General features: G+C 36.7%; 1 protein-coding gene across 3 annotated transcripts in view; it reads right to left on the bottom strand.

Moving 5' to 3' along the window:
• The window catches only part of LOC150093135 (triple functional domain protein-like), a 396,873-nt gene that overhangs the window by 81,958 nt on the left and 302,204 nt on the right, over window positions 1-12,711 (bottom strand). For all 3 annotated transcript variants that reach the window (XM_090413319.1, XM_090413321.1, XM_090413320.1), the window contains one exon: window positions 1,613-1,725. In XM_090413319.1, coding sequence (XP_090269445.1) covers window positions 1,613-1,725 — 113 coding nt within the window. The remainder of the gene's footprint in view (window positions 1-1,612; window positions 1,726-12,711) is intronic.

The raw sequence follows: 12,711 nt of genomic DNA, 5'->3' as shown, positions 1-12,711 counted from the left end.
CATCTACCATCCCATTAATCACAAGGGGTGGCTGAATAACATGTACAGAAGGGCTCAAGTGTTGTTGGTTATTCATAATAGTGCTTCACAATATAAAACACCACCAAGAGAAGAAAATATAATTAATTTACTGAACTTATTAATATTTTGTTGGATTTCTACCCAGCATCTTCAGAGCATGAATTACAACTGTGCCAAGTACCTAACTATAGTGTAGAAACAATGTAATTGTTTGAGTGTGCTTGTCACGGTTGTAATTTATGCTAATCTGTCTATTACTCAAAAAAGGTTGAGTAGTAGACAGAGGAGAGGAGATATATAATATAAACAACTGTGACTAGCACACAACACTCATCTAGGTCATTTCACTTATAATTTACATTGTTTCTACACTGTAGTTAGGTGCTTGGCACAGTTGTCATTCATGCTCTGAAGATGCTGGGTAGAAAACCAGCAAAATATTAGTAAGTTCAGTAAATTAATTTAGTAAGGGAATCTTACAGTTGACATAAGTGAGATATTGCAAGTTATGGTGGAAATAGAACTAAGGATTATCCTTGGAAGCTAATTACTCACGTGGTTAGAATGCATGCGAAGTTCAGGTTCTCGTTGCATCTAGTATGTGTATGGAATGGATCACCATTAGAAGGTTGTGAGTGCATCTTAGGTAACTGTGTTTGAGAAGATATATGATAGATATTTAAGTATGAGCATCTAAATAGGCTCTTTCTTGATGAATCCTCATACTTCCTGGAGGAGTATTAATAATAATGACAATAATAATAAAACAATTGAGACGTAAGTTGTTGAGAGGTGCTGGGAGAATTTTTTTCCAATGAGTAGCACAAAGTGAAGGATCAAGGATACAAAGACATTGTTTTATGGAGAATAAACAGAATGCATGGCCTGAGAGGGTGGCGAGTAAAAAAAAAAAAAAAAACAGTGAATGATTTTTAAAGTATAGAATGGTTGACTTTGTAGACCTAGAATTCTGTCAGGAACCATGGAGGTCCAGTGATAAAGTATCACATCATTACCTTAATAAAGTGCTAATAAAAGATGAATTTACAGATCCTTCAGAGATTCTAAGAGATTTGGAGATACAAAAGGCCATTCATATCAAAAGGTCTTAAATGATTCATGATCGTAATAAATTTATTTTATTTTTGTGTAAAGCAAAAATCAGATGTATTTATAGAAGATCACAGGACACCTATTGTCTACACTGCTGCAATTCTAAAAATTTGTCTTACCAGTATAAGCTGGTATATATGTACCAGAAATATAAAGATTTATACTATAATATGAAATCTGTATGATATCTCGGTCAGCATGGAATCCTGACTTCAATATGATGAAACATTTGTAAAATAAGCTACAACAGTAGAGGACACCTTATCTCATTGACTATAGAACTGACACTGCTGCTTTTAATGATGAGCGAAGAACATACAGTAAATCCTCAAAATTTGCTAAAAGGTGGTGTATACAATATATCTACAATCAGGTGATTTGGAACAGAAAAAAAAAAAATTCCAGTATAATGGAACAAGAATTTATTACATATGCATTTCTGTTAGAATACATAAAGTAATAGCAATTATCAACATACTCTCTATGCCATTCATAAATTGCTTCAACATTTCCAAAAACTATTTTGTCCTTGCCATTCTTTAAATCTTCAGGAATGGGCATTTCACCATCTCGAACCAATTCCATGTAACCCTATAAATAAAGTGTTTAAGAATTCAATTTTATATAAATAACTGAAATTTCTGTATAGCAGTTTATCAGAATCAAGGAAACATTCAGATAAGAATTGTAATCTACTCCTATAGTCATATTTTTGCTTTATTCACAGTTAGGAATACAAATAAAATTTTCCTCTTAAGTTAACTTGTTTGCATTATGTTCTACAATATATTCATGAAGTTTCAATATATCATTTTATAATACCTGTCTATAGCTATTTTGATAGATGCTGTAAATCCTTTGGGGTATATCTATTTCCAAAAACTGTGTATATATATATATAAAGTTTGAATGACTTCATTTCATTGTTCCCATTGCACAAGGGTGGTGCAAAGACCGACGTATCCAACTATTGACTAATTAGTATCTGAGGAGTGGTGGTGAAGATTTTGGAAAAATTGGTTAGAGCTCACATTCAGAAATGGGTTCACAGTGAATCTCAATCTCTACTTTGCAACGAGCAACATGGGTTTACTAAGGAAAGGTTATGTTTTAGCAACTTGCTCACATTCTATAACAATGTTACCGTTGAACTAGACAAGGGGAATTGATACACCATGATACTTTTGGATTTTGCAAAGGCTTTTGACAGAATACAGCATGGTAGACTGTTGCATAAATTGGAGAATATGGATTTGGGTTATAGAATATTAGTGTGGATAAGAGGATGGCTGACTGACAGATATCAAAAACTATATACGAGGGATATGAGTCTGCAGGATTTAAAGTAACCAGTGGTGTACCACAAGGATCAGTGTTTGGTCCACTGTTATTCAATCTGTACATTAATGATATTGGGAAGGATTTGAAAAGTGACATGCAGTTATTTGTTGATAATGTTCTACAGTACAGGGTAACCAGGAATGCTGCTGATATGCAGTACTTGCATAATGATTTGAATAGGCTGGAATCGTGGGCATGGGAAACTGGATGTCAGTTCAATATCAGTAAATGTAAAGTCATTCATTTCGGCGTGAATAGATATCCAATGTTGTATTATATTGGTAGGATTATGCTAGAAGAAACTGATCAGGCTAGGGATCTTGGAGTGTTAGTAGATAGGAAGTTGAAGTTCAAGGGCCATGTAGCAAAGATTGCAAATATAACTCAAAAGATAATTGCAATGCTGAAATGAACATTCACATGTAAAAATAAGGATGTCGTTTTGCCTCTTTATAAGGCCTTGATTAGAACTCACTTGGACTAATTGTGCACAGGTCTGGTCTCCTGGTTTCTGTTGTGATTCTGATATATGGAGAGAGTGAAAAGGAGAGTGTTAACAATGATATTAGGATTGTGGAGTGTTGATTATGAAGACAGATTGAGAATTTGTAGACTGCAGACACTAGCAAACAGGAGAAAGAGGGTGATATGATTGAGACTTACAAATTTTTGAAAGGTTCATACAGGATTTCAATTGATGTAATTTTTCAATTTATGGAGGGTGGGGGAAAGGACAAGAGGACATTCCTTGGAAGCTAAGAATGAATGCCATTAAGAAGGAGGGGTGAGGGCTAGATTTTTCTCTCATAGGGTGGTGCACGACTGGAATGGATTGCATTGGATGTTGTGAATGCGAGCAATGTGAATGAATTCAAGAATAAGTATGATAGCTGGTGTGCATAGTATGTGGCCTCATTCAAGGAGTCCCTGACTCCCTGGAGGCCTCTCTTAATAATAACTGTTTCAAAGATCTCAACGAATCAGTTGTAAAGACATTTCTATCTACTTATATTATTCAACTAGGAAAACTGCAAACATGTAAAGATAACAGATTTAAATGTCTTTCTTCTATTACATAATACCACAGTCTAGCTGATCCTGTCACTGTGTCTGTAAATTGCATATTTTCCGGAGTTCAATTTGTTTTCTAGGATGAAAAATTTGAATTTTTCTGTAGGTAAAACTGTACTTTATTCATTGGGTAATTGTGTCATGAGAAAAAAATCCCAAGAAAAGTTCCAGGTTTCTCTAATCATACAGAATTCAGTAAATTTTCTTTCTACTTGGCTTGAAACATGGTAGCAATAACACAGAGACCATTTGCAGGCTATATAATGATGTCATGATCATCAGTTGGATACTGCAACTTCTTCACAATATATAAGGATTTTGTTTTCGAAAGGATGGGAAAAGTGCAATAAATTTCACATTATCGAACTGTCACAAAAAAAGTTTAAAAAAAAAAAAACTTCTTTGGATATCCTTTAGGAATATTGTGATATTTACATTGCTTTCTGTAATACCCGACAGCTCATTCATACCATGGTTTTTATGATGAAACAATGTTTTTCTTCAGCATCTTTTACATTTGCTGTACTCTTCTGAATAATGAACAAGTACTGGTCTCTTATTTAAAAAAAAACTGCACTCTTTCAGATGGATAAAGTCATTCCTTAGCACATAATTTCAGAAATGCCTTTCTCATGAAGGATATGTCTTGAAGGCACAAAGTAATTGTTAACCTTTGAAGCACTTGCCAGCAATATGAGCTGTTATCAAATACAGAAAAACGTGTCAGTGATATGCACTACTTGGCAACCTAAAAAGACAGAAATATAGAAAATAAGATCTACTATAGCTATGTACTGCAGGATGCACTGAGACTTGAGAGAGCAGATATACCGGAGAATTGTCATATTAAAACTGAAGACCATCTACTGCCTACCTAAACCTAAAAATTTGTCATTTTTTTAGAGTAAAATCTGTTATAATGAATGCTTGTTAGAGATGATTAAACATATGGAAAAGTAAAAACTGTCACAGAGTACTTAATTTTACTTCATATTATTACTGAGTCCCATTCAACAGCAATTTTATCATACTGATTCATATCAAGTGATTCATAAAAGAAAATTATTTATGCATATTTAATAAATTAAGGAATTAATATTTTCAAAGTGTTAGCATGAATAGTGTAACAAATAGCATGTGCAGAGTGTGGAAAGCAACCTGTTATTATTATTACGGGTATCTCCATGGAGTCAGTAGACTCATCGCGGGAGGCCCAAACTAGCAAAACAATATCTGTCATATCTCTTCTTGAATTCATTTACAGACGAAGAGCTTACAACTAAGCCAGGCAATGAATTCCACTCATTCACCACCCTCCAGGCAAAAAAACCTTGTTCTGACACCCTTGTTAACCACACTCTTCTTTAATTTCCAGGGATGACCTCTTGTTCTTCCATCACTATCATACAGTTGAAACATTTCCTCTGCATCAATCCTATAAAAATTTCAGTAATTTAAATGTTTCTATCATATCCCCTCTTCTCCGCCTATCAACCAACCTCTGCAATCCACAAGCTCTCAATCTATCAATGTAGGGAGCATTAGTGACCAGACCTGAGCACAGTAATCCAAATGTGGAAGTATCAACGCTTTATAAATAAAGGGGAATAATAACCTCATTATCTCTGGATGTCAGTGTGTTCCTCAACAACCAAGTAATCCTATGTGCAATCTTGGACACCTTAGCAATGTGTCCTCTGAACTCCATCTCCCTATCTACCAACACCCCTAAGTCCCTAGCCTCATCAATCTCTTGGAGTACTGTTCCATCAATGTAGTACACAGCTGGTAATCTTTTAATCCCAAAATGCATGACTTTACACTTTTCCATATTGAACTGACATCCATTACCTTTTGCCCATTCTACCAGCTTATTTAAATCATCCTGCAAACTTTCAACATCAGCTTGATTTTTTATTGCGCTACCCAACTTTGCATCATCAGCAAACAACTGAATATCTCCCTGTAAGCCATTTCCTATATCATTTATATACAAATTAAACAACAATGGCCCAAGCACAGAGACCTGAGGCACACCACTGGTCACCTGTCTCATCCTGGACTCGGCTCCATACACCACCTTCTGGTATCTCTCCCTGAGCCATTCTCCTATCCATATCACCAATTTAGTATCCATTCCCATCTGCTCCAATTTGCATAACAGTGTTCCATGGGGTATTCTGTCAAAAGCCTTAGCAAAATCCAGAAGTACCACTGTGTAGCCAGTTCCATTGTCCAACTCAGATGTCATTCTATTATGAAAAGTTAATAGATTGCTAAGGCAGAATCTACCTTTAACAAAATCATGTTGGCCTCTATAGAGTATCATATCCTGATCCACCCATTCTTGAATTTTGTCTTTAACCAACTTTTCCAATACTTTTACCACTACTCCTGAGATGGTGATTGGTCTGTAATTAACTACCACAGTTTTAAAGCCACCCTTATGGAGAGGAACCACTTTGCCTAACTTCCACTCCCTGGGGACCATACCAAAGTTCAAACTTAAATTAAATATCCAAGTAAGAGGGGGTTAACAATTCATTTGCACCTTCACGCAACACCCGAGCTGATATTCCAACTAAGCCTACAGCAGTGTTTGCATTTAAATTTTGCAATATATTAAATACCTCTGATTTCTTAGCTTCAATTCTCACAATGGTTATTGTTACAGGTACAGAGATATCCTCACTTGGGTGATAGATTTTTGAAAAGTAATCACTCAGTAACTCGACTATTACATCTGATTTTGTCACCTCAATACCGTCAGCACCCACTAAAGTTATCCTTCCGAAGTCATTCTTCCTTTTACTTGCCACATAGTGGAAGAACTCTTTGGGATTACCTTTGATCTCTTTGGCTAAGGTCTTCTCATAATCTGATTTAGCTTTTCTTACTATGCTGGTAACCTTCCTAGCTTGAGCCTTGTACTGCTCATGGGTGTACTAATCACCTTTCTCCTTGTAAATTCTTCATAACATTTTCTTTTTTTGCAGATCAAGCTTGATACTACTGCTCATCCATCTAACGCCTGCCTTGTTTGACTTCCTGACCATGGGGATACAATCTGATATTGCTTTCCTCAGATACCCGCTGATTTTATTCCATGCACCACTAACATCTTTCCCCTGCAATATGTTCTGCCATGGGATGGCTGCAAGCTCACTCCGAAGCTTGTTATAATTGCCTAATCTGTATCATGTTGGAGGCTTAATGGATTTTTTACAACACTCACAAAGAATTAAAATAGAATTTAATACTTCCTATATTTCGTCCTAGTCACTAGGACATCTACGGGGATTACAAAAACAATTAATGTAACATATACACAAATAACAAACAATACTAAGCCCAACCACGTGGGTGACACTAAAGTCCTATCTAGGTAGAGCGCCCTCTAAAGGCAGTAGTAGGTGGCCTGGAATGTAAGGTGGGAACTCTAGTGATGAGTGTTTCCCAAATCTTCGGAAGCTTAATGCAACCATATTTATTGAGATTTGGTTGGTTTTTGAGAGCTGCTGCTGCTGCTTCTAAGAAAAGTCTCTCTTTCTTGAATTTGCTGTGGTGGAGCATGGTGGTTTTCTTCCATGATACCCTGTGGGTGGTGTCCAAAACATGGTCAGCCAAGCCTGAATGGCCATAGTTGTGTTTGAAGATGTAAGACTTGTGTTCCTCTAGACGGATGGATGCTGATCTGTCTGTCTGTCCAAAGTACGCCAGCTTACAGGAACAGGGTACTTTGTAAACTCCAGGCAGAGAGAGAGGAGGGAGCTGATCTTTCGTAGAACGGATAAGGGTAGCCAGTTTGCGGTGGGGCTTATATGCTGTGTGTAGATTGTACTGTTTTAGTATCTTGGCTGTTTTTTCGGATGTGCCATGGATGTAGGGTATGGTGATGGCATTTTTAAAATCTTGTTGATGAGAAGGACGGGGAATGGGGGAGGAGTTGATTATTTTTTTGATACTGTGATCGCTGTAGCCATTGGAGAAGAAAGTGCTGTGTATGTGGTTAAGCTCAGTAGTGAGGGCGGTTCCACTGGAACAAAGATTGTGGGCTCTCTTGGTAAGAGTTTTAATAATGCCATATTGTTGAGAGGGGTGGTGGTGGGAGAGTTTGTGAATGTATCTGCCTGTGTGTGTGGGTTTTCTGTATACAGTGAAGGTAAGTGTATCATTAGGAAGGCGTGTGACTAAGGTGTCTAGGAAGGGTAAACAATTGTTCTTTTCCTTTTCCATAGTGAACTGGATTCTTGGATGTAGACTATTGAGATGACTGAGGAAGGAGTCTAACATGTCTGGGCCATGAGGCCAAATAGAGAACACATCATCTACATATCTTAGCCAGATAGAAGGTTTGAGTGGGGCTGAGTCTATGGCTCGTTTTTTGAAATCTTCCATATAGAAATTGGCAAGGGGGGTGAGAGGGGGGAACCCATGGCAGTTCCCTCTATCTGCTTGTAGATTTTTTTGTTCCAAGAGAAATACCCAGAGTTAATGGCAAAGGAAAAGAGATCTAAGATGTCAGAGGGAAAAACGTTTTCTAAGAGTCAATTAAGGGAATATTGGTAAACAAAAAGGAGATATCAAAGCTTACCAATATGTCTGTCTTCTTCAAGGTTAAATTTTCTGTGAGGGCTTTAAAGTGGGTCGAGTTTTTTATATAGGAAGGGGACCTTCCGGTGAGGGGGATCAGAGAGTTGGCCAGCTGTTTAGATAGTCTATAGCAAGGTGCATTGGTAGCATCTACTATAGGCCTGAGTGGGGAATTGGGTTTGTGGATTTTTGGTAAACCGTATATTCGGGGGGGATGGGAGCAGAAAGGTTTAAGTTTTTTCGTGACATCAGGGGCCAGGAAGATACTTTTTTTGAGTAAAATTTTTAGTTTCTTAATTTGTGTTTTTGTGGGGTCGTGTTCTAGCGGGATGTAGGTAGCGCGATCGCGGTGGATAATGTTCATTTTACGATTATATTCACTGGTATTAAGAACGACTGTGGCATTACCCTTATCCGCTCTGGTGATGACGATACTTTTTTCTTTACGTAGTTTCAGGAGAGCTGTAAAAAATCCATTAAGCCTCCAACATGATGTCCTCACAGCACTTAAGCCTCTACACACGTGCCTAATCTGTAGTTCCGTATATACCCCCTTCTTAACAGAAAAATTCATAGATTTTGCAACCTCCGAAGTCAATACTACATGATCGCTTTCACCAATTGGAGGTAACGAGGACACCTTACTTATGCACATATCCTCTGAACCAATAACCAGGTCCAACACCCTCACACCACGTGTCCCTTCAGTTATGTGCTGTTTCAAGTAATTATCTCGTAGAAGATGTATGAACTCCATTTCCTTTTTTGCTGCATGATATTTCCTCCTTCCAATTGATATAACCTTAATTAAAATCCCCCCTAATAATCACTAAACCTGCACTCATTGCACTAATTTGCTGATGCATGAATTCAATATCTTCCCCTGTACTCCCTGGCCTATAGCAGCATCCAGTTGTATATTTGGTTGCATTGGTCACTATTTTGCACCAGACCACCTCAAATGAACTCTCATTCACATGTCTATCATCTTGATATACTGCTTTCTTTGACTGCAACACATCAGCTATCATCAACAGTACTCCTCCCCCTGTTCTATCTTCTCTATCCTCCCTGAAAATACTGTACCCATCACATTCAATTCTAGTGACCACATCTTCTACCGACAGCCAAGTTTCACTAATGCCTGCAACTTTTGGTGAGATTGCACTGACTAATGCTAAAAATTCTTCTCTTATTTCGAATGCTTCTTGCATTGGTATACAAAAAATCGCAGATTCCCTCTAGATCTTGTACCGGCTTTAGAACTGATATATAAGTCACTAATTTCAGTAGTCCCATGCCGATTTTTATCCCTTCTCTTCTGCAATTTATTCTGCCTATAAGGATCAATAAATATACAATCAGTGCTAAAGTTTCTCTCTTTTACACTCAACCTTTTCAAAATTAGTTTCCCTGCCCAATTACTTCAACTTGTTCAGAAAACAGTAACTTCTTCAATCGCTTATGTCCTTCCATGTTCAGATGCAGCCCATACAACTGTCTTTTTCCTTCAAACATCAACAAATTCGAGACCTCTTTTTATGCACATTCTTGCAATCGTATCATTCATTATCATTGCTCGTCTACTTAACTCGTAATTGTCAAAACGAGGCAGCACATACACTATCCTCCCATTGACACAATATCTAACAATGTTCTTCAATTTTTTCCTACCCGACTTATACTACCACTCAGGCCATTTGTACCCACCATAACTATCATCTTGTCTGCTTCATGCCTTCTCTTTATTGCTAAAGCCACTCTTTCTATTGTCCCACCAGCTAAGCACTCCTCATGCATACCACTCTCCATACCCTTAATCATAGAATCACCATATATCTTACCACTCTTAACTTCATTCAAGTCCACACAAGCGTCACTCATGGACTCATTTTCTACGCTATTCAGCATGACTCCCAGTTTCATTACTCAATGCTCTATTACTTACCCACCCACCCCATCTCTCACGACATCTTGTTTCTTCTATGCATCTTGTGGTTCTATTTTGTTGACTCCCAATCACCCCCATACTATTTATTACTGCATCATTCACCAAAGACTCACCCATACATAATCCTGTTCTAGTTACTTCAGCTAAAGTAATCTCTATGGTACTAATTTCTCTGTTTAACACATTAAACTCAGTTTTAACTTCCAGTATCTCTTTACTGAGCACTTCCAATTCCTCATGCAGAAGACGAAGGTCATTTTTCATTTTCATGAACTCCCGCCGAAGTTCTTCCGCTACAGTCCCAATGTCAGCTTCCATTCCTAAACGCTCCAGCCTATCCCGACACTTCTCACATACATTGACATTTTCGTTCTTCTCATTTAGCCAGACCGACCACAGATCCTTCACATTCTTCGGCGCATACATGTAGCAGTTTTCGCAATGCATCCATTGCGAAAAATCTAACGATGAGCCAGCCTTTCGTGTAGAAGTCCTGTGCGCCGCTGACATACGTTTCTTGTTGGACGCCATCTTTACACATTGAAGTAGTGAAACAAACAGCAGCGAAAACACAATATATACAACACAGTTCCAAACAATAACATGACTGAAGGACACTTGTATATAAGCGATGCACAACTGGAGCACAATTTGAGACAAAAAGCCACACTATATTTAAATTTAAAAACACGTTTTCTAGCCTAAACAAAACCGCCACATTCACCAAGGACACTAGCGCCACCTGTTAGTGTATACACGTGCAACTCACCTATTAAAGTGTGCTTTATATATACTATTTGGTCAATATTGCTGAATAAGTTGTTCCATAAAGCATGTCACATTAAAAAAAAGAATGAAAAATTAGCACACAAATGGATATCGAACAGTAATGGAGTAGCAAGATGAACAAACTCAAATTAAAACCAAACGAACAGTTGAAAATAAACATACTGTAATTTATTATAATTTGAATAACATTATGTTTGTGACAAATTGCTCTTATGCTAGTATATATATTAGTTATGCAAATGCAGAAACTGGTCAAAAGTGAGAGAAAAAAAAAAGAAAGAAATAGAATTCACATATAGGAATACTGTTCATTTCTAATGAAACATTAATACACTGATTGTGTACAAAAACAGTCTTTTCATTATACAGAGCACTCATTACATTTAACTTTTAGCATATGTAAAAAAAACTTGTGGGTGAGAAATAGATCATCAGTTCTTAAATTAAAAACAAGTGATTATGAAGTGTAATTTTTATTTAAGGAATTTTAATATCTGAAAGTAGATGACACATAAAATCATTCAACATAAATCTTTGCACCACAAAGAGAAAAAAAAACATGTTTTGTTAGTTTATCACAATTCTAGCTTTAATGTGGTCTTTTTTGATTTTATCATTTCTGTTTACCAGAACTAATTATTAAATTTGAGAGCCTTTAAAAGAGGACTGAAAGCAAGGTTGATTGTGATCAGCACATTCAAGTTTAAATGAACTTGAATACATGTAGCTAAATCCAGTTTTCATTTATCTTCTGTTTATTTTTTACTTTGTGAAGGAAAAAAAGAAAAGTTGTTTATTTTTCTTCTGGATTTTCTATAAATATCTATTAGTAGCTATTACAAAAAAATAGTGCCTGCTTGAAATAACTGGCTTTTTGTTGTTGTTGGATAACCAAAAAATTTTTAAAGCTATCAAACTTAATTATAGCTTTACAAACTTCCACAGTGAAATTCAAACTGATGTCTCAATAACAAAGAAGAAGGTGGCTTTGCCTACTTAGTTACTGATTACAGACTTCATATTCTCACTACAATTTGTCATGCTGGTATAGAAACTGGGTAGACAATTTCTGCTCTCTAACTTATAGACCTTGGGACTAAAATCCCACTAAAACATGTTTTTAACTGGTAGATGATTTTCAACACCTAGCATTATACTAAGAATTATCAACACGTTTGCACAAGAAGATTATTTAATATATTGCCAGGTATTTCAGTTTGAAAATAAACTATCATCAGTGGCTTGACAGGAAACAGTCTTTTACAAGGTAGAATACAAACAAATAAATGTTCAATTGTGTTTGTGTGTATTCTACCTTGTAAAAGACTGTGTCCTGTCAAGCCACTGATGATAGTTTGTTATTTTCAAAAAAGTGAAATATCTGGCAATATATTAAATAATCTTCTTGTGCAAACATGTTGATAATTCTTAATTTCATGTCACAAGTTTCTCTTGAAATTAGTGTTGTTGTGTCGGAAAATGTGATGCGTCATCTCCTTTTTCCGACCCAACATAGAGTTAGCCCAGAAGGAGTGGATAAGGACATACTTGTGCCTCCAAACAGAAAATGTGCTCATTAATGACCCAAGAACATGTGTATATCCAAAGCAATGTTAAAGTATCCCATAAACTAAATAGAGAAGGTTTGCTAAATCTATTAAGGTAGAAAATCATGTATAAATTCTAAAAAGATGTGTACAAGCTAATAATAGTTTTAGGCCATGTCGAAGATAGTTCGTGGCCACGGTATCCAATCGGCAGCCGTCGTACGTATGACGACACCACCAAGTGAGGGCGCTGTTTTGGAGTATATAGGTTTCGGCGGGATTTGA

The sequence above is a fragment of the Typopeltis vanoorti genome, chromosome 24, assembly GCF_054136105.1.
Source record: "Typopeltis vanoorti isolate ZY-2024b chromosome 24, IOZ_Tvanoo_1.0, whole genome shotgun sequence".
In the NCBI taxonomy this organism is placed as follows: domain Eukaryota; kingdom Metazoa; phylum Arthropoda; class Arachnida; order Uropygi; family Thelyphonidae; genus Typopeltis; species Typopeltis vanoorti.
This window is presented reverse-complemented; position numbering and strand designations above follow the sequence as displayed.